Source organism: Oreochromis niloticus, linkage group LG1 (assembly GCF_001858045.2).
Source record: "Oreochromis niloticus isolate F11D_XX linkage group LG1, O_niloticus_UMD_NMBU, whole genome shotgun sequence".
Lineage (NCBI taxonomy): Eukaryota > Metazoa > Chordata > Actinopteri > Cichliformes > Cichlidae > Oreochromis > Oreochromis niloticus.
In genome coordinates this window covers 2,672,153-2,698,338 of record NC_031965.2, presented here as the reverse complement: position 1 = coordinate 2,698,338, position 26,186 = coordinate 2,672,153, and the positions used below count along the sequence as shown (strand labels likewise).

The 26,186-nt window shown below is 40.9% G+C and overlaps 1 protein-coding gene across 8 annotated transcripts in view; it reads left to right on the top strand.

Moving 5' to 3' along the window:
* The window catches only part of LOC100696207 (serine/threonine-protein kinase BRSK2), a 151,335-nt gene that overhangs the window by 51,852 nt on the left and 73,297 nt on the right, over positions 1-26,186 (top strand). For all 8 annotated transcript variants that reach the window (XM_005457392.4, XM_025907736.1, XM_005457391.4 and 5 more), the window contains exon 2: positions 20,809-20,903. In XM_005457392.4, coding sequence (XP_005457449.1) covers positions 20,809-20,903 — 95 coding nt within the window. The remainder of the gene's footprint in view (positions 1-20,808; positions 20,904-26,186) is intronic.

The window sequence follows — 26,186 nt, the reverse complement described above, 5'->3', positions numbered from 1 at the left end:
ATTTCTTCGGACTTTGGATCTCGAGCAGCAGCTGTCAGTTATGTTGGAGAAAGCTCAGTAAGTCGTTCAGAGAGGTTAAAGCAGCCTGCCAGGAGTTGGTATTCTCGATAACAGAGGGAAGTGTGATCGCCTCAGAACTCAGATTTCCAAAGCTCGTTGTAGGAATCCTCAGGAACATGAGAGGAATTTTGGCTCGATTGAGATTTATCATGTGTGGATTTAGGTTCATGGAAACTCCTTAGTTTTCATTCTACGACATTAACCGAGCAGCTCAGAAAGCTCTGTATTTCACAGTGTGGCACTCCATGCCTGCAGTCTAAAAGGCTGCCTGTGCCACTGTGGCATCAGGAATTATAGGAGTAAATGCATAATGTAAAGGGCTATAAATAAATATAAATACATTGAAGTATACCAATAGGAATTCCCTTATGTTGAGTCTTAGGATATATATCGCCAAATATGCAGAGAGTAGCATTTTTCCCTCTTTCTTCAGCGTGGAAGGAGACATCATTCTGTCCTTCCCCTCCTCCACCGTCTCTCTCATGTCATCTCCCAGCCAATCAGAGTGCAGCAGCTGGCAGACAGGCAGTAGGCTTATATTTAGGTCATAACAGTAGGATGCCAACTCAGCTAAGTGAGCCACAGAGCGGCTTGTGGAGATGCTGGCGCGAGCCTGCTCATTGACTCAAACACATCCAAGCACTGGGAGGAAACTGGGGGAAGCTTATGTGTGGCCACAATGCACGGCTCATTGGAAAAAACAAAAATACTGGTTTGCATCGTTTGTCCCTACATCAGGGAAATCAAATATGATTGGTTACATATTTTATAAAATTGTTTTTATTGGTGTATTAAACAAATGCTGGGATCTAAATCATCTGTTACAGTCAGATGTTGGTGTGGAAGCTTCAAACAAAGATCTACATGTACACCAATCATGGGCTTCAGCTGGCATGGAGGAAAGGCAGGCTGCCAGTCTATTGATTACGCCTTAAAACAAATCGGACCATATTCATCTGCTGTTTAAAAATCCACAAATATCGTGTGTGGGAAATGTTCTCGTGGGAAATTTGGAGAGCAGCCCTCATTTACTGCACACCCAGGCTTCTGTTGTCACGTTATTTGATTTCCACTTCATTTTTGACCACGCAGGAAGTGATGAAAGTGTTTCTTGTCCTACACGAATGGTAAAACTGATGATGGATGCGTCCCGCAGGCCTGAATCTACACTGCCGATAAGGGACTGTGAGCTGCGGCGCTTCGTGTCGTCAGCTGTATGTGTGTGTTGTTCAGGGAGGTGGCAGCCATGCTTGTGCTAACTATATCAGTATTTCCCATGCTTTTGTGAGAAAGACGTCGGGGCTCATTAACAGCCTGAATCTGACAAGCAAGTTGAGTCAGGTCGGAGTCATGGTGGAAATTAATTTGCAGTGGAAATGTTATTACGAGGTATTTGTGTTGTAGGAGAAGAGCGATGGAGCTAAGGGAGGGACCAGGCCTCTGTGGAGGAGGTGACAGCACAGGCCAACGCTAATTATGAAGCTCCAACTTGGGGCACTAAGACTTTTGCTGCAGGACTGAATATTTCAGTGAAACTCACTTTTATTTTGTTTAATGAGCTCTAATGTACAGTTATCACCTTTACCTCTTTAGCATGATTATAAAATGAGCTTTCGTGGCCCATTGATCTGGTTTTACGATCGGTCTGGCTCAGAGTTCGATTTGCTGTTCTCACTCCCAGCGGTGGATTATTTCCAAGTCCTCAGCACGCCTCTGTGATGTTTGGACGTCTGCTGGGTTTTGGTGGTGAGACACATGTGATGCCTTCGCTGTGTATTTTCCAGCCTGAACTGTGACGCTAATAGACTTGATAGTAAATCCTAAGGCGATGTTTTTGGGGTCAAGAACTCAATTCAGCTTGAAATTGAAATGCCCAGAACCATGACCCATGGTTTGGGTGTAACAGCGCTGTTTTTGTGCAGGCTTTGAAATTTATGTTTTTTTGTTATTGTCACAGTTTCTATTGCTTCAATTTTGCATTTTACCCCATTATATGTGTTCATGTTTACAGAAACAATGGTAATGGAAACAGTTTTTCAACCTTAGAAGCATCTTCCCATCAGACCTGACTGGTGTTAGTTTTTATGTCCGGGTATAACTGAAGTCAATTTTAGAAGTTAATTAATACTTAACAATGACTTCTAGCTTTACTGCAGACTGATATGACTGAATTCTAAAAGAACTTTATTTGATTCTATCTCAGTATAACTTCACTCAATACAGCACTTTGTTTTTCCATCTCACAACATCTTGGAAAGAAAAATAGGTGATAAATTAAAGTCTGTTTGATTTTAGTAAAGCCGTCATCATGTAGCTCTTTGAATATGCAGAGACGAGGATTACTGCTTTGTATTTGAGAGGATGGAGATTCTTCACTCTCTTTTTGGTTCCATGTAGGGACCAGAATGAATTCTTTGGTATACGAAAAGATGGTTTGGAGTCAAATAAACACTTTTATGTTATAAATGGCAAAAGCTGCATTTTGGTGTTAGATGGGTGATGAGCTCCATCAAACAACAGCACACATTTTAAAGTGATTGCCAGAATTTACTTAATTTAAACCAGAACTATAGGCTGTAGATTTAAAAAAAAAAAATTTTTTGCAGAGCAGATCCTGTCTTGACAAAGAATTGCACATTTTTAATATTGACATATATTAAATATGTCACTGTAACTCTTACACTGACCCCAGCACCACACACGCGCACACACGTGCACACACTTATGCACACACATGCGCACACGCACACACATGCGCGCACACACATGCGCACACACACACGCACATCCATGCGCGCACACACGCACATGCGCACACACACGTACACACACACATGCACGCACACACATGCGCACACACGTACGTGCACACACGCACACACACATGCGCACACACACACGCACACCCATGCGTGCACACACGCACATGCACGCACACACGTACACGCGCACACACGTACGCGCACACACGCACACACACACACCGTCCATAGCTAATCGTTCGGTTCCGCTCGGCCTCTCTCTCCTGCTCAGCCCGGCTCTGTTCTCGGTCTGTACTGCGACCGCCCCGTGCCCAGCAGCCAATAGGGGAAAGCGTGATTAGTATGATGCAAATCAGGTGTGTCGTCCAGCCACTGGCCCTTGAACCCACTGCTCTACCCCTCCCCTGCAGCTGAGCCACAAACCACACCCCACCACATTAGCCTAAGTACAATCCTTCTGTTTGGAGAAAGAAAGTGTGGGTAACTTACAAGAAGCTAGACTCGGTCCATCCACACATCTGCAGCTTTTACATTTACTGATGGAGACACGAGAAGAAAAGAACAGAAAATGCTGAAATGAACTTTATTGTCGGTGTTGGTATGGGATTAGCATCAGTCGTTAATGAAATGTAATTGGCTGTCAGTGTGTTGCAGCAAATATTACAGGATGCAGAATTATTCCTTTATTCATGTTCAAGCTACGAAAACAAGAATTTAGCTATATAGAAAAGCAGCTGGGTTGCAGCTGGGCAAATGAATCCCTTTGGGGAGGTTGAAAGATTTAAATTGAAAATCATAAACTTATTAGTCCTGAATTCAAAGTGGCATCATGCTGAGCAGCAGAAAGAAACGTGGTTCGCTGTTCCACTCTCTGGAATAAAATGGGCTCCTACTGTATGACTTATGTGTATTGAAAAGTGTTGCACTAGCAGCAGGATGATGCTTTATATCTCACTGCACTGTGGCCTGCAGCTATCAGTCGATGGGCAGTCTGGCTGCCTCATCGCTACACAAGTGAAAGATACAGCAGAGGATTGGCTTTGTGTGCTTTCTCTCTCACAGGCTCTAATAAACAACTGGAAAGAGTGGAGTATACCTGGTGCTACACCTGCTTTAGCCAAAGTACGACCGGTCTCCATCTTGTTAAATCTGACTTTAGTCGGGTTTTCCAAAGGCCAACGAGTACAGAGAGCAGCTGAAATTCTTGTTTGAGATGTTCTAATAAAGCTGTACCTCCATGAGGAGGATTTCAAAGTTCTAGGGGATTTATTAGATTTGGAACTAGCCCGCTAATTGACATCTAAAGTTAAACATGACTTAATATGCCACGTCCTGACTGAAGTGGTTCTACTGCACTCCTATAACTTTGGCTCTAAAAGAAACCCCATTAGTCTCTGGAGAATGATTTGGACTTCATATTTAATGAAGTGCAACTTAATAGCTAGATATATGGTTAGGTTTTAAACACAGTATCACAGGGAAGATGTGGAACGTCAGTGGCAAAAACTGAAGATGGTCCACTTCAGCCGAGAGACTGTCTCAGGTGATCCCATCGACAACGTCGCAGATATGAGGCAGATATCAAGTCCTGAAAAGTCCCGATCTAAATACTCATCATCATCATCATCATCATCATCATCTATGATTACATTGTGTTGGTGGGAGGGTCCCCTCACCATCAAAGATGATCATCTAGTATCTTACATGCATCTCAGTGTGATGCAGATGTGTCCTCTGTAGCTCAAAGCAGGGACATAAGGGTGTACGCAGCATGGAGGACGTTTAACAAGTTGGCATGACACATAAATACCACACACTGGCATGTGACACAGTTTATTCTCACAGGGGCTCTGGAAGCATGCGCAGTTCAATCAGTAGAGCATAAATGCTGTGATGCCGTCGAGTTTGAAGATAGATTTGGTCCAGTGAGTGAGTTCAGAGAAAACGAGGTGGAAGAGAGCAGGTGCCCCACTTTCCGCACTTGCAACACATTCTCCTGGATTTTGAAAGCTCCTCACACTTAGTGTTTTTCTCTGGTTTAAGCAGATCTCTGGGAGATGTAAGTCAACTCATCCTGAGAGTAAAAGCACAAAAGACAAGTATGTTTTAGTCTAATCAGTTTGGAGAGGGGTTGCATCATAGAACTGGGCGTTTGGTTGTACCTCTTGGCATCAACACCAATTTTCTGTATTGTCAGAAGTGTTTCTCCTCCTCCTCTCCTTTGCTTCTCCTTTCATCATGTGGCTGATGTGAAGCTCCCTTTTCATCGTTTTTTCTTCTTCTCCTACTCAGATTTGGATCGGTCCCCTGTTCGCTCGCTCGCGCTCTTTCTCTCTCCAGTGGGTTAATTACTATATGTTGCTGCTTCCCCCTCAATCCTGCGAGTTACATAAAAGCAAAGTCATTAAAGTGAAGAGTTGGAACTTTTGCCGTTCTTGTCGTGACGAGATTTGCTTCTGATGCCACGTTGGCAGCGAGGCAGACTCGTGGCCATTAAAACGGCCTGAGAGCTTTCAAAAAGACTTCGCAGAGCTCTGTGCCATTGCAGTGTCCTCCTCATAATGACTTTAAGTACAGTGCAATATGATGACGACTTAGGCTACCTGCAATAAATGTGCCTAATGGAATTTTTGGCCAGGTTACAACACCAAAGAGAAGTGCCTCATATTTCTGCATAATCGACAGATAGTCTGGTTGATTAGATCACAGGGATAAATCTCCGTTCAAAGAAAGGTCAAAACACAGAAATATTTCAGAGGATGAGTTGCATATATGCTCAGATAATTCATAAGGCATACATTTGTTTTCCCAAAGACAACTGGCAGCCAGGAGAAACACATTCCACTGCTTCTATCAGTCAGCTTGTAGCCATAGGTGGGGCTTGCTTTATTATACCCGAGAAACTTCAGCTCCACCACCTCATCCCGCCCGAAGCAGGCGATCCACCTTTTGCTAGCTGAGAACTGGTCACACATCCACCGTTGAGATAAATGTACCGACTGTAGCTGCTTTAACAAAAGGAGCTTTTATATCTTCTTTCACCGCTCACAGTCGAGAGGAAGCCGTGTTCTAAAAGTAGCACTTGTGTGTCATCAGTTGCTTAATTGAAAATGGGGGTATGGGCGTCATACTGTACTCACAGCTCATGTCTGCACAGTGCCGCCACAGCATGGAGCAGCTCATTTGCTGCAGACTTCATGTTGATATGAGTCGATTTTAAAGGCTTTGGTATTCAATGGTGCGCTCAGATGGTCAGATGAAAAACATCCCTGCTACTCCAGCATGCTGCATAAACCTGCTGTGTCATTCATAATGTTGGCAGAGAATAAAGGATGCAAACAGTATGTGGGAATGTTTTTTCCAGTGGATTTAATGGACGGAGATGAGATGCGAACAAACATATGCAAGGTGAAGCTATTGGTCAGGTGTTGGACGGCCACCTGCCTTGAAGTCTGTAGGATTTCCCATATATAGATTTCACTTGGGCGGGCCGACCATGTATTCTCATGGTGACAAATGTGAATGTTTATTTTTTGTCATCTTTTTATTCCATCTAGAACAGAGCTGTCCACGGTTGATCCAACTCCACTGTGTTTGACTGCAGCTACTGACTGCAGTCCTTTTGCTCTGTCAGCCCGATGGCCATCTCACTGTGTGCTTCTAGTACCAGCAGCTGCTTATCGACATTTACACTATATTTTTATGGAAACTTAGTTTCTTAAAGAGAAGAAGATTTTTTTCATATAATGTTAGCTTTACAACTCAGCTCCACTGTGGTGTGTGGTGTGTGTGTGTGTGTGTGTGTGCGCGTGTGGTGTGTGTGTGTGCGCGTGTGGTGTGTGTGTGTGTGTGTGCGCGTGTGGTGTGTGTGTGTGTGTGTGTGGCTCTCGGTGTTGACCTCCACTTGCTAATAGCCCTCGCTGCGGGAAGCTAACTCATCCACAGCGGGCCATTAAAGCGCACTCTTCACTGTAATTTACTGTAATTCCGTCATGTTCAGCTTCTCCTTTGCAGCCCATGGAGCTGAGGCTCATGGTTTTTAATCGACTGATCACACTCGGGCAGTATCTCACCCTGCATCCAGATGGAGACGGATGGTTGAATCATGAGCTTGAAGACATAATGCTGAGCAACTGTAAATATAAGCTACACAAATGTTAACTTGTTAAGTTGATGTTAACTAACCATTTGTATACATTTGGTTTTAGCAGTTTAGGACACATGCCACATATCTTTCCTTACTGCCTACTTTAACACTTTATACCTTAACCCTTTCCTACACTCCACAAGGTTTTCTTATTCTCTTCTCCCAAAGTCTTTGTTTGTTCTAAGAAAGAAATGAATGCACAACATATTCTGGGCCATTCATTAATGCAGCTACTACAATCTTTCCTGTTCTCCTTCCTACCCATTAAATGACACATCTGCTAATCTGCTAAACTGCACATCCTCAGTTTGCACCAGGGTCCTATTAAAAGTCTAAGTAGAGATAGTAGAGATAGTAGAGATAACCCTTTTGACATCATTATGACATCAGCGAGATTATTCCTAGGCTCAGTAAAAAAACAACACAGGACTTTCTGCAGCACTTCCTTAATGTAAAATATTTCAGTTAATTTTATTGCAGTATTTCTTCATGTTGTTTTACAGTAGGTTTGGGATTTGTGCCACCTCCGGCTGCAGATTATCATACTTGTGTACAAATTTGCATACATTACCCAAACATACTGATATGGATCTTGTTCGTCACTGATGTCGACCTGCGTTTTAGTTTCACCGCTGCACAAAAGCTTTCATGCTTTCTGTCTTTGCTTCCCTCTCTTGAGGCCTGACCTGCTTTCCTCTTATTTTCTTCTCCTCCCCCTCTCACTCCATAAGAAAAGATGGGGGGAAAGGAGGAGCTGGTTTTATTAATTACCTCATTAATGGAGAAAGGGGAGTTGTTTTTGTGAGAATGTGGAGGAAGAGGATATTGAGTAAATTCATATCAACAGGGGAGCACCAGGGAAATGATGAAGGAGGGGAGGCTAACCTTGACATAGATATGCTGTAACTATGATGCCTGTTTGTCTTATTTTCTTTAATTGTCAAACAGTCGAGAGGTGATTGGATGTCTGAGCTATCAGCTGTTGCCTGGTGTCTTTGGCTCGGCTGTTAGAGTTGATACGTTTACATCCTAATGAAGGCTGACAGAAGCATGCTGTATTGCTGCATGTCACCGCTCTGCTTTGTCGATATATAACTGCAATGATTCAGGATGACCTTTCCATCAGCTGTTATCACCTGGTGTGTATTATTTTGACACAGATGAAGAGATTAATCCAGCCAAAGCAGAGGGAAAAATGAAACGCATTCATTGGTGGACGATCAGGCTGCTGTCTGCACTGCTTTTGTCTCCATTTGTTTAGGTTTTAGTTTGGAAATCACCGTAAATATCTTTGGACCCATTTGGTTCTCATTGGTGTCCTCGCGTTCTTTCAGTCGGATTTGTTTCATCGTAAACAAAACACAACTAAATATTTTATGTTAGGTTTTCTGTTGATTGGACTAAGAAACCAAAAGATTTATGTCAGTTATGTTGACGACATTTTTTGTCCATTAACAATCAGGACATCTTAAGTAAACACATTAATATTAGATCAGCTTAACCAATCGAAGTCAGCTCGAGTGCTGAGCAGGTTTTGTTTCTGCTTTTTCCCTGTTTTTGTGTAAAATGAATGCAATCCTGATGTTACAGTTACAGATGAGTGTTTTCTTTTTCTATGCGCGTGTTAAATGTGACATTACAAACCTGAAATCCAGGCAACAAATAGAACTTTGCTTTAAAAAATGCCTGGCTTGAAATGTGTCTGACTAGATCTTCTGTTTCTCAGGAACGCCGCAGTTTTTTATTCAGTTGCTGCAAATATCAACTAAAGCCCAAAACCACAGCTATCCCACCAAACCTGATCTACGGAAATTCAGTATTTTTTCTGTACTGATCTGGAGCCAGGAGTGAGCTAACTATGGCCAAGGCTTCATTCATGGTATGAAATCAATGTGCAAGTCCATTTCTGTATATATGATCTCATTAGGCTCAGTTGGCACCCATGACATCGAGCATTTCCTCCAGGCCTGGTTACTACGATGGCCACTCAGCCTTTTTGGTAAACCTAAAGCTGGAGTCGATCAATGTTACAGAGCAGCGGGGGAATTTGACTCAGACGATTGGTTGGAACAAAAGGGGATTGCATCAAAATGATTGACAGCAAGGTGGGCAATTACAGGGGTGACGTGAGAATCAATCAATATGTGCTCGTGTTGATATGAAGGCAGGGAAATGAATGCGTATCGACTCTTGTGTTTATTCTGTTTGGGTGTATGAGGGAAAAGGATGTTCTCGATCTCTGTAATAAGATGTAAATAGGCCAGAACTCGGTTTTAGTGGTTGGCAGATCTGACTCAAAAATGAGAAGCAGTGTGCTCATCAATCTGGTCGGACAGATACAGATGGCTCCCAGACAGTCAGGAAACTCCATCAGAGTCCTGCTGAGCCCCACACATGCAGGTCTGCTGCTAAATGACAAGCGTTTTCCCCTCATTTTCTCTTTGCCCCATTGTCCCCCACCCCCCACTGACAGTTCCCATTTTAAAGTTTTCTCTTGATCTCTCTCAATACATCAGCCAGGCTCTGATTGGTGTTGTGTGTCACAAAGCTGTTGTGCTTCACGTTTGCATTGGGTGCTGCAGCTTGGCATGAAAAATGTTAATGTTGAATGTAAAGGAAGCTGGAGTCGGTGAGGATTTAGTAGGGCTTCATGTGGTACGGACACCAACTTCGGAGCTGGTGCAAGCTGCCATTCAGCTAGCTGTCACACATACATGACAGAGAAGTTGCTAAGGAGTGCCTGGAAGCAGATGTTACCAAAAAAGAACACGACATCAGCTTCAACTCACAATGTGAGGCTCAAAGACTTGTGTCTATGTGTGCCATGGGAAATGTGTGCATGGAGAGATCACCCTGAAAAAGTCTGAAAAAAAATCTCTTTAATGTCCACTGGGGGGATAGTTTGGCTGCAAAAAGAGAATTCCTAGTTTGGAGACACACTAAATGAACTTTAAGTCCATTTTGTAAATTATATTCATTTTGAATGTCAGAAAGAAGGGCTCACTGGTTAACAATGTATTGGTTGCAGGTTTTTGGTCAATAGGCATCCAAATTCAGTCTGAGGTACCCATCACCCGTCACAGTTGCTTTCACGACACCAAGATAGCAACAATGAAAATGCTCAACCTCAGGGTTCAAAGCAGGACTTTAGAAACCAGTGGGTGACACCGTGGTGGCTACATGAATCTTTTATGTTCTCTGTGTTTTAAAATATTTGATTCTGTGGAACACTGCTGCATTTGTCACTGCCACTGTCATCACCAACGTCAAAAAGGGGCTGTGACATTTTAACAGTATGCAGCACTCCCACAATGAGCTCATGGGTGCATATTCAGCCAATAGAGCTTTATGTCCAATCAACACCAGTCCAGCAATCTAACCTTACCGATATCCAAGAATACATTTACTTTTAGAAACTCCAGGATCCGTGGATCCTCTTCACTTGGTGCTTGCTTGTCTGTTTTGGTCTGAGTGTCGTTATCATGTGGTCGGCTCTTCTAAAGGTAAGATTTGGAGGCCTTTTGAGTTTCACAGATCAAAACTATACGTAGTGGGCCAGCGTCTAAATCACACTCCTTGTGAAATTGCTGCCTGAAGTGTGATGAGTATCAGACTGTTAACTTCTGGCTTTACTTGGTAGTTACTTCATAGTTTGAAGTATGTGTGGGTGACCGGCTGTGGCCTGTAGGTCCTGGTTCTGAGAGCTGCTTGGTAGAAAAAATGTATCTGAACCAAAAAAGAAAATAGTTTTACACTTTTTTCAGTTCAGTTATCACTTATAACTCTTTTTTTTAGATATATCCTGTTACAATGGTGGATATTTGTATTACAAAAGTTTCAAATGACATATGGAGGTAGAAAGAAAGGAAGTACATGTCATGCCTGTAGCCAGAAACATACAGATCCATATTCTTGGATCTGTATGTTTACATACAGCGTGGAGGTATGAGTGAAGGAGCCCCACTCCGAGTAAGAAAGGTTTGTCCAGTGAACTTCATTTGGGAATGAAAAGGATGTCTCCAAAAAAAGTTTTTGTTTTGGTTGTTTTTTGGGGGTGAAAATTTGCCAGTGCCAACATCACATCGCTGAATTTGAACCCAGGCTAAAAGACTGCAAAAAGACAGGCTTTTTAAATACTGGAATTGTATCAGTCAGTGCACTTAAGACCTACATAAGGCCAATAAATGTAAATTATGCCATCATATGCATCCATGTGCCCTCCAGTTCACCATACCTCCTTCTCTCTCCCCAACCAATCACAGCAGATGGCCCCGCCCCTCCCTGAGCCTGGTTCTGCCGGAGGTTTCTTCCTGTTAAAAGGGAGTTTTTCCTTCCCACTGTCGCCAAAGTGCTTCTCATAGGGGGTCATATGATTGTTGGGTTTTTCTCTGCATGTATTATTGTAGGGTCTACCTTACAATATAAAGCACCTTGAGGCGACTGTTGTTGTGATGTGGCGCTGTATAAATTGAATTAATTATAGGTAAGTGGAGTTGTCACAATAGTAGAATACCAGGGGAATCAAACAAAGACAAAGAAGATTAGAGGTTAGAAAAATACTGGTGTGTGTGCTCAGCTGTTTCTGTTTATTTTGTGCGTCTTTTGACTTTGCAAGATATTTTCATTGCTGACCAATGAGAGTTGCCCAAGGTAGACCACCTGTGTCGTTACCAGTGTTGGTCAAGTTACTGGAAAATAGTATTAAGTAATTACTGACTGCTTCTCCAAGAAAGTAATCCCGTTACTTTACTGATTACTTATTTTCAAAAGTAATTAGTTACTTTATTACTTTTTAAAAATAATCTCAATACGTAATAAAGCCATAGACCTGTCAGCCCAGTTCTGTTTTTTCTCCATAATCATCATATAAAACTGAATCAAATGAAATATTTGTTTTATTAGTTTTACTCTTTTAACTTTATGCAAATTGCATCAACCAAAGTTAAATTATATGCAAGAAGAAATTTGTTAAACATTTAAACCTCAACGTCATTGTCATGAGACACTCTCACAAACAAAATCACGGTTTAGTAACGCAGTAACGCAGCGTGCTTAAGGGAAAGTAACAGTAATCTATCGTCTTGATGCATTCTCAATCATCCAGGAAAGTAAATCTCCAAAAGTTGAATCTGTTCATCTGGACGTAGCGTTTTGTGGGAGAAACGTTTCGTCACTCATCCAAGTGACTTCTTCAGTCTCAGCTGACTATAAGGTTTGGGGAAACCTGCAGTCAGCTGAGACTGAAGAAGTCACTTGGATGAGTGACGAAACGTTTCTCCCACAAAACGCTACGTCCAGATGAACAGATTCAACTTTTGGAGATAACAGTAATCTAATTACGTTTTTTTTCAATAGCAATTCCTTACTTTACTCATTACTTGAAAAAAGTAATCGGATTACAGTAACGCGTTACTGCCCATCTCTGGTCGTTACTGTTCACATTTTTGCACCCTATTTGCACCTGATTCCACCTTCAGCAGCCATTCATCAAGCATTCACTAGACCTGTGTGACACAGGCTTTAGCTGCTTTACAGGTCCACTGCAGACTCAATGCATACGACATAAGCAGGATAAAACTCGTTTCTCAGCTGTGCCAGTGAATAGGTGTGAGAATCTTTAAATGCAAAGGCTGAACCCAGGCTGAGCCTCGGCCCTTTGGTTACTTTGTTATTTCACTACCGACAAATGACATGATCTGTTTCAGTTTAAATGTGACTGTTTTGAAATGTATAATGGGTTAAAAAATAACAGCTGTTTTTGTCTAATAACTGTCAAGATTAGCGAGGTTTATATCTTATATACATAATTTAGAAAATAGATGGTGGAAATGACACAGAAGTTCATTAAAGTGAATTTCCAGCCGTTATCTTGAGCATTTATTTAACTTCAAAGCTGGAGTGCTTTTATTCATTCACTGTTTATTTTGCCATTAATGCTGTCTTCTCTTTGCTTCCAGCTGGCTGTGTTAATTCATTCAATCTGCTCGTAGAACTGTTGCGCCTGTGGTCAGTACTTCAGCATAATTATCAGCTGATGTGTTGGTTTCCAATTAGACTACAAGCGAACAAAAATCACTGCTTAATGTCCAACAGCCTCAAACGAGGAGGGAAAAACTCTCTTTAGGGTTTTTAATCGACCTAGGCCTCTAAATGCTTTAATGTGGAGAGCTAACAATAACATCAGTCCTGTAGGAGTAAATCATACCCGAGGGTTATTTAACAGATGCCATTTATAAATATTCCAGCTTCATTTGTAAGAAATGTTAATTTTTCAGTTGCTCAAAACCATTAAGTACTGCAATTCCCATGAGTCTTATTAGGAGTTGCTATGGAGATGACTCCAGTCAGAGCCTTGAAATCAGCCTTGTTCTGAATATTCAGAACACATCTCAGTCTGAAACTAACCCAGACCTGCATTATTTATCTCAAATGTATTAGATGCCAGAAGTGCTCTATCGGAGGTGAAGTGGCCGTTGAAAACCACATGCATGGGCTATGTAGTCTTTGACTTTTTGGATTCCACTGCCTGATTTATTATGTGTGTGTAGGGGGGGTCTCAGTGCCTCCTAAAACCTATTCATTAAAGAACCTTAATTGGGATTTTGAAAGCAATTTGTGCTTTCAGCTCCAAAGCACAGAGAGAAAACACGGAAGGTTTGATGAGAAAGGAGTTTAAGACTAGCGGGCACGTCCCCTCTGGCAGGAGCTCAGTCTGCAGAGTTCACAAGTCCTGGACATTATTGATCTGATTCAGCACAGAGGACCAAACTGATCGAGGGGAGAGAAATCAATGAAACTGAGTCAGTTGTGGCTTCAGCTAGTCACACAATAATTCATTCTGCAGAGTTCATGTAAGTTTAAAGCACTTTTCTTAAGAATACAGTAAATTTGTAATCTGCTGTTCCGTTGTGTGTGCTTACTCAATGAGTTCAAACTGCACGTGGAGCAGCAGCGGTCAGTGTTTGTGTTTTAAAGGTGTTCAAGGAAAACTCTGATTGAGGTTAAGACTTAATTACCTTTGGGACAGTTATTCACACATCTGAATCTACCAGCAGGATAGATTCTTTCTGTAGGATTTTACATATTCCCCCTGTATCTGCTTGGGTTGTCCCGGGTACTCCCAGGAGACGCATGCTGGTGAGTTACTGGTGATCCTAATTCGGTTTAAGTGTGTTGGTGTAAATGGCTGTCTGCGTCTCAGTGTTGGCCCTGTGATGGTGACCTGTCCAGGGTGTATCCTGTCTCACGCCCCGTGACAGCTGGGATAGGCTCCAGCCCCTGAACTGTGGTTAAGATAATGGGATGGATAATTATTTTGAGCTAACAGTGCACTATGGAAACCTATCAGATATATTCTAAACTAAATGAACATGTAAATCCATATGTCTTTAATTAGAGTTAAAAGTAATATAAGCCAGTAATTTTTAAAACTTCATATCCTTCCATGTTTGTTGTTGGACTATAATGGACGGTGAATTTTCAAAATAAAAAGCTGTAAGCTAATGTCGATTTATCCAACGTGACTTGACTGGGCACCTGAAGTGATATTCAAATGCAATAAGCAAAACAGTGGCCGCCCCGTGCGTGGGGCTGGACGGTGAACGCCATCCAGCTCCACGCACGTGATCCACGGTAACTCGTTAACGGAGATTTGCTGCGTTAATGCGGTTATGGCGTTAACGTCAGTTTAACGAGATGAACGCTGACAGCACTATTTAAAACGTAATCATACACCGCTTGTGAAAGCTTCAGCTCCCGCACATCTTTTCATCGTTGTCTCTGATGTTCGTGCATGTGGATGTTGCAAAGGAGAAAACTGTATTTTATTGTACGACACTAGCTGATGATGTTCCTCTCCTGTAATGTCCTTTATATTTACATCGCAGCGCTACACTTCACGTCACACTCAGCCTCACAGACTCATCTCTCACAAGGTGATAAGCTTCCACTGTAGCTGCTGTGCACTTTTCCCCTTCCAGCAAGCACCGTTTACCAAATCATTTAACCTTGAAAACATAATGTAGTGTTATTTATGCTGTTCTGATTTAAATAATTTTACATTTTTTATTTTCTGGTTTCTGGTTCCTTTGCAGGAAACTCTTTGTAACATAATGCACATATTACATAAAATCCTACAGAAACCAGCAGCATCTGCTAAAATTATGCTTATATTTTTGCAAAACAATAGAAAAAGCTGAAAAATGTCTTAGTCTTTCATTAAGTGCATGCAAAATGTTCTCCCTGTTAAGAAAAGCCTTTAATAGATAGAATATTACATTTAATAGAGTACTTTAGATGACTGACGAGGACTTTCTGACTCAGAGCGTCTAAATGCGTTTTGTAAAAATGTCATCTTAAAATGTTCTAATGTACGAGATTTGCCAAAGCTCCATTAAACGTGCCGTGTAAGCCATGAAAATGTCTCGTTCTCACACATTCATTGCAAAGTTTAAGGAATATTCTTCAATATCTAAGCACAATTAAATGGAACTATTACCAAAGGAATAACACTTCATAAAGGGTCCCTCGGCTGGTGGGTAAAGTGCCAGCATCTAAGCTCAACTTTCCTTCATAAATAACCAAAAAAGACCAGTGTGTGCACATGGATGGGGTTGTGTCAAACGGCAAAGGTACAAGCTTTTACGGACGCTTCCTTGCTGAATTATACCGCAACGAGAGAAACTGCGGTTGTTTTGAAACATGGAAATGTCAGTTTTTACATAAGAGCCTAGTTGGGAGTTTTTTTGTTTTGTTTTTTTATGATTGTAAGAACAGAGAAACAGTGAAAACGGTTCAACATAAAGTGCTTTTACTGTTTTCATACTGTATGGAATTAAAAACATATAGCTTTCTGTTGAGACAGAAAGTCACATTACAGTGTCAGAGGAGAAAAACTGTGAAGAAGACTATCGGGACACAGCTGTGTTTTTAGTGGAAATGAGTCATCTTTATCGCCCTCATAGGGCCCATGTAGCTATAACATACACTTTAAATACCTTTCATAGAGGTGCAGGGGCTGAAACATTACTGCACTACAACTTGTCAGTGAGAAACCTCATTTCATTGGGTAGACTTCTTAGATTTATGTGCCATATACACGGAAAGGTTTTCTAATAAGTGATGTGATCAGAGAGAAGTTCAGCAGCAGAACTAGCGGCAAAATGACAATAAGCAGTTCAGTTTAGTTTCATTTATACAGCGGCAAATCACAACAACAGTCGCCTCAAGGCCCTTTATATTGTAAGGTAGACCCTACAATAATACATACAGAGAGAAACCCAACAATCATATGACCCCCTATGAGCAAGCACTTTGGCGACAGTGGGAAGGAAAAACTCCCTTTTAACAGGAACAAACCTCCAGCAGAACCAGGCTCAGGGAGGGGCGGGGCCATCTGCTGCGAGCGGTTGGGGTGAGATAAGGAAAACAGGATAAAGACATGCTGTGGAAGAGAGACAGAGGTTAATAACAGATACGATAATCAATAAGTGACAAAATTAATATTAAATATTATGAAGATACAATTTCAGTTCAATACAGTTTCTTTAAATGTGCCTTTGGGAATTAAGAGATATATGGACATTTACGTCACCATTATATGTATTGGAGTTTAATGTTGGAATTTTTGGAATTGTAGTCTGGTATGAATTTGGAATAATGCATTTTGTGGATCACAGGTTCCTTTCATAGGCAGCACATTCCTTGCTCCTGTTCAACATATGCATTTATGCATTCACTTTCTTTTAGCTTGTGGAACAAAACCAGTTCACTAGCAGTGTAAGAAAAATGCCTACATTATAAGGTAACCCTCCAAACCAGAAGATGATCCACAACCTGTGGGACATTCTCATATAGCACTGCTGTGCTTGACTTTACAATGCAGGAGATGGTTTGCTCCATACAGTCAAGGTAAAAAAAAAAAGTACATCTTCTTCAATTCAGGTGTAGCGTGTCAGAAAGCATAAAAACATTGAAGTAAACTCTGTGATTCAGAAGCTTTTAGAATCACCTTTGACTCGGTTACCTCAATGTGCCCTGCTGTATGTTAAAGCTGTATGTTATGACCAGACATCATGCGGTCTTGTCTGTCCAAAAGACATTGTTCCAGACGTCTTGTGGTTTATTCAGATGTAGCTTGGCAGACCTGAAATGTGCTACTTTGTTCTTTTTAGAGAAAAAGAAGATATCTAACTTAAACCAGCCATGCTTGCTCGGCCTTGTCTAATTGTATGATAACAAAGTCTGGAGGTTAGTTATGAATGTTAGAGTTTGACATGTAGGTCTTGGCTTTTTTACCATTTGTCTGACCATTGCACAGTCTGACCTGAAGGTGAAGTTGCTGGGACATTCACTGTACTGGTTGTGGTGAATTCTCCAAACCAACTAATTTCTAGAACTTAGTGGACATACTGGCTGATGATCAGGTAATCAAGTGTAATTGATTCACAGCACCTGGATGCTACTTAACCTCTTAATTTCTACAAAAGCAGTAAAGGTGTAGTTTTCCACAGAATGCAAAGAGTCGTAGTTATGATCCCTGCTTGGTCATGTGCAGTTGTCACTGGTTACTACGACTACAGTTATGCTAAACCTGTGACTTGCTTGTTTTTCCTGGTGGAGTTTTTGTGTTTGTTTGGTTTCTTCATCTTCTTTTATTTTTTAGGACTATTTGTTGGGAATTTCTCCTGACTTTTACTTTGGATGTTTCTTTGTTTTCACTGTACCAAAAAGTTGGGCTGTTCGATATAATCATATATATCTGACGTCTATCGTTTCATATTAAGCTATCGTTTGTTTCGTGGTGTCGCAAAATAAACTGTTTATTTTTTCATCGTTTTGATGGTCACTGTAGAATTTCTTAAAGTTCTCTCTTTCTCTTATATTTAAAATAACCACACTATGGATGGACAAGCGACCATTTTTACGCATTGTCATTAGCAACATCGCCGGTAAACCCAGCGTGTGGCTCCGCCGTTCGCTTATTTATTTTCCACATGAACCTTTCACCATAAAGCTGAAGATCCTGTTGAGATTTTTCAAAATAAACTGAAATGATGACAAACAGAAGGACCAGTCAAAACAAATCGAGGACCTTATTTCTAAACAAGGGGCTCCCTCTGTAGCATGGACATGGGTTGGTTATGAAAAGTCTGACACAGACCAGAAAACTGTACGACGCAAATTATGCAGGAAACCGGACCCCAGCTCAGACTCAAACACGGTAAACCTCTGCGACCACCTACGCAAGAATCATGTGACAGAGTGTGGAGAGAGTTTACGGATGAGAAGCAAAAAAGAGCCGTCAGGTGCTCCAAATAAACATTAGACTCAAACGTTAGAACAGACTTTTCCCCGCAGCAACTTATGTCTAAAAATATATAGTTTCATGCATCGATCAAAACATTCGACTCCAGGAATGCAACGCCCAGCTGCAAACACTTCACGCAAGTCGAGTTGCTCGAGATTCACAGAATTTACAGAAAATCTAACATTTTTGTGATTTATATCGTTGTCGGGACGATAAATGTCTGATATCGGGATATGAGATTTTGGTCATATCACACATCCCTACCAAAAAGACCAAAGTTGGTGGTTCTTTCCTCTGAGTTCAGCACCAGTCATGAGCCCTTTAAGATGCTGTGCAAGAGGAACAATAATTGCTTGATGCTCAGGTTAAAAATACAAATGATAATTTTCTGAAAGCACACAATAGCTGATTCAAAGCATTTAAGCTCTAGGTACAGTATCTCTGCTTCCTAGTTTGCTATTTTCTGCTCCGCTCTCACAGAGTACTCTCCTCTACAGCACCTATCATAACTTGTTGGGTTGAATGTGTTCATACAGAGCAACCTTTATAGGGCTTTCTTAGTCCTGAATTATGGCAAGCAGTTGTAGGCGTGCCCGAGCCTCTCTGACAGGAAGATCAATAAGACTCGGCGAATGTCACGCAGGAAGCCATTTCAGTTCTAACTGGTGACATAAAAGAGCCCCCAGGCTGCCATATTGGTCCAGAGACCCCCGCTGCTCACGGCTCCGCTCGCTTCCTTGTGAACCGCCGCAGGGAAATCACCTTTCAAATAGTGACACACTCATCTCCTGTGAAATATATATGCAGCGCCACGTAATGAAGAGGCGCATATGCACAGTGGCATTTCCACTGCTGTCTGAAGACCTTCAGCACAAAGTAAAATATAGTCCCCTGGTGTCAGAGCTTTGATAAAGATGAATGGAGTCATTGTGACTGTAATAAGATAAAGGTAGTATGTGTTGACATTTCTGTTGGAATGGTGGAATAACATCAGGGCAGCTCTCAGAAGTACACAGTGATAAGGAAACCTGGGAGATGCACAATGTAAGCCGGTGACATTTGTATCCATGTGGTTAACATAGCTGAGTTTATATTGGCTTGTAGTAAAGCCAGCTATACATGTGCAAACTACAATCGTTAACTTCACTTTTAGTCTGCTACTGGGTCTTAGTGCTTTTTTAATTATCACATATTTCTTTTAACTTGTAACCAATTGCAGTAGTAGTTGTTTGGATAAAAGAGAGATTCCTTCCAGATCCTATTTCAGTGAATGTGTTAGGCAACAGAACCAATGCTCTAAGCCAGCGGACCCCAACCTTTTTTTCGCCACAGACCGGTTTAATGTCAGACAGTATTTTCAGGGACCGGCCTTTAAGGTGTCGCGGATAAATACAACAAAATAAAACGATACGACCGAGACCAAAACTGTGGGATTTTGTAAATATAATAATAAACGCGAATTCCCTGTGTAATTGTATTAGCAGCGTTCTCCTGAAATGCGCCAACAACATTGAGAGTAACATCCTCCTCTCTGCCCCTTAATGCTCTCTGGTTGCTATGGTAACATGCAAATATTTCTTTCAAAATAAGACACACAACTACAACACGGGAAAGACCCAGGGAAACCGAGTAAACGATAAAAACCCTGAAAACCATAAACCCGAGCCTCAAACGACTCACGGACCACTACCGGTCCATGGCCCGGGGGTTGGGAACCGCTGTGTTAGGCAACAGAACCAGTGCTCTAATAAACTACCAGCAGTACTACAGAACTAGAACAAGAACATAAATGAAAGGTAAAATCCTAAAACTCAAAATATTGAAGAAATTGATTATGATTATGAAGTGGGCTTATCTGTACCTTATACTCTGGTAAAAGAAACAGATATGTCTGATTCTATGCATTATTTTTTCAAATGTATATATTTGTATATAATGTGCTATGCAGCCGTGTGGTTTGTGGTTTGGGATCGGTGTGTAGTATTAGAAATCGTTCCTTTTAAACTATTTTTAAAAATCCTCTATCAGGATTTGTGGTTTTCTTTCATCTTTTTTTCTGAAATACATCAAAATAAATTATTTGTTTTATATTCTTTGTGACTCTTTTTTTTAATTCTCCAAAAACAGATAAATTAAGGTAAGACGTTCAGAACTAAACTTAGGAAAGGGCATCTCGAGTACATCTGCTTCAGAAAGTTACGGACTAAATTATCTAACAAAACTTGTGTGACACAACAACCTCCAACCTTATTTCCACCCACAGCGGTTTATAGAAACCCCTTCCTGATGCTGGTCTGTTCCTGCTTCAAAGGGAGTTCTTCCATCTTACTGCCATCAAGTGCTTGCTCACAGGTCATCGTCTTCATTGTTCGGCGTTTTCTTTCTATGATGGTTAGCTATGGTTAGACTTCGTCCTGCCATGAAAACCTCTGTTAAAATGTTTTTATTATGAGTTTGCATATTCCGAGTGTGACTCAGAATATGAAGAAATGACGACTGACGTGAAATTTATTTACATTTTTGTGTTTCAGGTCTGGTGAAGCTGGGTGTCCACTGTGTCACAAACCAGAAAGTTGCCATAAAGATTGTCAACAGAGAAAAGCTCAGTGAGTCAGTTCTTATGAAGGTAAGACCAATTTTACCCTCTATGTATGCAGTCATCCCCGGTTCATGTGGTTTAGTTGGGGTTCTAGTTCATCAGCTGTTGTCGGTCATTTCAGTGGGATTTGGAAAGAATAGCAAAATCATTGGCTGTGTCTTGTCTGTCATGAGTGCATTGTCCCATGTACAGGAGTTAGGAGTTGGATGCACTGTTGTTGTTTTTTTATGTGAATAATATTTAGCATTGCATGTTTTCCAGATTATTTTGCGGTTATTATTTTTCTTACAACATAGCAGGAAATGTTCAGGTCCTTAGAATTCTATAACTACTTTTTTTCAAAGCTGCTATTGGCAAAGATTCATTTTAGACACCCACAGGAGCAGGAACTAGACCAGAACATAACGCAGGTACAGTGCATTTCTCTCTACATTTTAAATATAAAAACCTCAGTTTCTCATGTACCTTCTCCGTCGCCTCTCCGTACAATGAAGGTGAATTTAGTACTTTACTTCTATGAGGAGATTTTGCACCTGTGTAAGTGTCAGACGTCGTTGCCCACATTTATGCTTGTGTGTGGTCACATGTTAATAACTATGCGGTCATGTCCTGGAGTTTCTCAGCCGATAGGAAAAACATAAAGCGTTGGGACTTTTTTTCCCTCGTCAGTCTTTTTGTTTTTGTTTTGTTTGTCACATCATGCCCCTTTTGGTATTTTGAGCAATCAGTTTCCTGCTGACATTTCTTAGTCCTTATATTTATGATTATTTTTATTTATACCGAGGTGGAAGGTTATCCGGTCTTTAAGTGGTGACGTATGAACCCTGCTTCCGGGTGAAAACTACTCTGTGTTTATTAAGGCTGTTGTGCTTTTAACATGTTTTAAGGCAGTCAGTCAACAGTCAGTGATCACTCTCACCGCTCTCAGTTTTTATCATCACTGTTTAAAGCTCCGTTTTTAAACCCTTACGATGTAACTACAGCAGTATAATATTAATGACTAACCTGGTATTGTGGATGGATTATCTCAGTTGTTCTCCTGACTGAAGTTTGGTCCGTTTACAGCATCCTGCCATGCGATTGCATTTGTCCCTAACCATCGGGAACCCTCACGTTAACTTTTATCGAGTGGAAAAAAGTTCACGTTCATTCTTCAGCTTCACTGTGTTTATGTTATGCTAACATAGCTGTGTTGCTATCAATCACGTAGCACATCATTATATACCAGCTAGCCAAAGCTGTGACAAACGTCACTGCTGTTTAGTTTTCTGTCTTCATTTATGTTGGAAGTGATAGCAGAGCTGTACGTTTGAATGTTTCAGAAATCTCTCAGTCAGAACATGCTATATCATGTTTAGCTGGAAACTAGCGAGCTAACTTCCTGTTAACTTGCAGCAACGCTGATCATTTTATTAAAGATGAAAGAATTTAGACAGTTTTTAACTCTCAGTGATGCTGCAGTGTTCGTTTGACTTTGGGACCTGAAGCAGAGTTTGGACCCAGAAACGGCTAATGACGTCAGACTTAAAGACCGGATAGCATAGAGTTAAAAGGGGCGATATATTCTTTTCTTCTGTATAACGTATTTTACACACAATAAGGCGCACTTAAAATCCTTTAATTTTCTCAAAAATTGACAGTGTGCCTTATGTATGAATTCTGGTTGTGTTTACTGACCTCGAACCGATTTTATGTGGTACACGGTGCTCCAAAATCTGTCAAAAATGTTTTAGTACGACTTTGGTAAGCTAGGAAGCCGCACTGCTTGATGGATTGTCGGAGCATTACCGCTGCCATAGTCAGGAGCCTCGCGGAGTAATCTGGGTCCTAAACTCCGTCTGGTTCAGGTCCCAAAGTCACACGATCACTGCAGCATCACTGAGAGTTACAAACTGTCTAAATTCTTTCATCTTTAATAAAACGATCAGCGTTGCTGCTTTACCAGGTGTGACAAATAAGTTTAACATCCAGGCATCCATGAAAATAGAATTTATAGCATTTAACGGAGTTAGAAGTTAGCAGGAAGTTAGCGGAAGTTAGCTCACTAGTTTCGCTAATTACCTAAGCATGATATAGCATGTTCTGACTGAGAGATTTCTGAAAAAAATCAAACGTACAGCTCTGCTATCACTTCCAACATAAATGAAGACAGAAAACTAAACAGCAGTGGCGTTTGTAGGGTTACTGAAGTTGGGCTAGCTGGTATATAATGATGTGCTACGTGATCAACTGAGATAATCCATCCACAATACGAGGTTAGTCATTAATATACTGCAACAACATGGGAATAGAGCAGCTGTTAGGGAATTCAGCATTAATGAATCAATGGTAGGGAAGTGGAGGAAACGCAGTTTTTGGCTTTCCCCATATTCCAAAAGTGCTTCGTCTCTTTGCTATTACTGTAGCCCGGCATAATTTGCAGATGATGTTGTTCGCAGCCGCTGCGATGCTTTCGACCAAAACAGGCGCAGCTTGATGACACCATCAACATGCGCTATCGCGGTAGAGCGGTATAGTCAAAATCTCTACCGCTGGCCAAAATTATATCGTTTCTACCGTATACCGTTTATACCGCCCACCCCTAGTGCTAAATCATTTTCAAGCCCTACGCTTATCAGGTTAAAACTTATGGAAAAAGTCACATTGATGTAATCTCGATCTTTGTGTTATTCATCAGTCCGTGTTACAGCTAGAGTTGTGGCTAACAGCGTTGTTGTTTATTGTGCCAGTTATATTTAATGATTAATTTTCTTTTCATTAATCAATTAACCGGTTAATTCTTGGAGTTTTTGCTAGCATCACTGAATAAAACAGCTATTGGAGCAGCAGCCACGAGCTGCAAACAGTGTAGCAGGTCGTGGCGCAAGCATGAGTGAACTTTATTGTGTGCATATCATTAATCAGTGAAATAACCCAACAATTTTGTATGTAAATATCTCACTGTTTAGTAGGTTCAGCTAGCTAGCTTTTTTTGAGAATAGTAGGAGGGGTTTGATTGATTGATTGATTGATTGATTGATTGATTGATTGATTGATTGATTGATTGATTTTATTAGACATATGGTAAACTGTCAATATCTGCTGGGGGAATATAAATTAATAAAAAGTGGTGGTGTATAACTTTTTTGAATTTTTTTCATTGAACAAAGTCCCTTTTCAGACTTGCTAATATGAAAATGTTGGATGGCAGTTTTACCTGTTCAAGTGAGACCAGTTAAGACCCCTTTTTTTATCGCCTAATAAATTATTTGTTCCGCTTGAACCACACCCACCAAACAAAGACTTTCATTTTACTCACATTTTACTGTCACGTTTTCTAATTGGACCGAAACTCTGAGCAGATTAGTCTCTTCCAGTTTCTTTCCTATTATATTCTCTGTCATGTCAGTCAGTACAGTTTGAGTGGCAGAAGGTTTTAAAGTGTATAATTAGCAGTTTTTTAGACTGGATTACTGTCATGAAAAGACGTTTCTGATGAGACAGGCACAACAAAACACCTACGCAGAGTCCAAACTCAAAAGTCTGTGTCGTCTCCTTCACATCCTCAGTAGTTAGCAGTGATATGAATGTGTGTGTTTTCATGTGTTTGTGGAGGTCGTTTGACCAGACCATTTGCTGCTGCAGTCTTTCTGCTGACAACTGTCCTTTTATCGTAACAAGCAGAGTCGGCGAGGAGTATTTTGACCACCTCTCTCCTCAGTTAATGTCGGCAGCTAATTAGTTGTTAACACTGATGGTGCAGGAGAGTATTATCTTGTTTCCAAGGTAATTCTAAAGTCAGCTTTAAGATTGTGAAGAGCCAGATCAGCAAGATTGTTGTTGATTGGTTGCTGCCTCCTGTTCCATCATTTGCTCAGCTGCCTCCATTTGACAAGGAGGAAGTTGAAGAGTCTCATTTCTTACGCTACGTTCACACTGCAGGTGAAAGCGCATCAAATCCGATTTTTTTGACCCTATGCGACCCATATCCGATCATGGTATGACAGTGTGAACGGCACAAATCCGATATTTTCAAATCCGATCTGGGTCACTTTCATATGTGGTACTGAATCCGATACATATCCGATGTTTTAGAAAGCGACTGCTGTTTGAACGGTCATGTCGCATTAAATCCGTCTTTTACGTCACTGACACAAGACAGACGCCAATTATCAGCGCCCGAGAAGACATCGCGAACGCTTCCTGGCCATCCAGTGTAGATGTCAGTGAAACTGTTGGGAAGACAACGTGAACATTTTATTTGTACTGTATAATCTGCAGATTCTGACAGAAATCTGCAGCTATCCTTTGAAGCACCGCTCCTCTAAAACAGCAATAAGGATCTTTATTAGGTTATTTACATTATTATGTAAATAACAAAATAATTTAAAGCAAAAACTGGGAAACGTAAAGTCCGAAGTCTTTATATTAAGGGCCATCAGTCAAACAATACTGTTGGTCTGGGTCTAAACAGAGCGCGTTGTGTGTGACGTCTTCTTTTGCGCATGCGGGCCGCTTTGAGCGTTCACACTAGAGCGCGTTTGCTGTCGCATTTTATTTGTAGTGTGAACAAGCAGACAAAAAAATCGGATTTGATCGAAAAATCGGAATTGAGCATTAAGACCTGCAGTGTGAACGTAGCCTTAGACTGCATATCTCCACTGAGGTGTTCTTAAGCAGGTGTCCAATTTATTCCAACCTGAGTCTTATTTTTAATGGCATTAATTCATAATTAAACCTGATGATCACCAAATTGATGTGAGGTCTGGAGATACAATGAAATTATGGCATATAAGAAGCACAAACACTTAAGTTGGAAACAAATGTTCACAATAGCCAAGAAGCAGTGGTGTGGTCTTTGTTATTAAGATGCAGCAACGTAGATGCAAAGCAGAGGCTACACTGCAGAGGAGGAAACTCTGTTATTCCCTTTTCTATTCCCTGTTCTTTTATTCATTTAGCCAAAAAAATTACATTAATTAAATAAAAATTAAAAATTCACTAATAACCGCGTACATCTGAGTTTCATCTTTAGTGGTAAAGAATGGTCAAATGAGACGAGCATTTCAAACCCCGAACTGTGATATTATTAAATATGATCTTTGTTCTGGCTCAGAACTACAAAAAACTGACATGCTAGCGTTCCCTGGAGGACTCTACAACGAACCTCATTTTTTTCGTAACTCTTCGATGGCTCATATGCATGTTTCTCTTTGTTTAACTGTAGTGTCTAATGTCATGACATTACACAATTTTTTAAAAGCATAAAAAATTTCCCATTTATTAATGGATTTCCTATTCTTACTGTTTGTACTGCTATTCTTAATTATT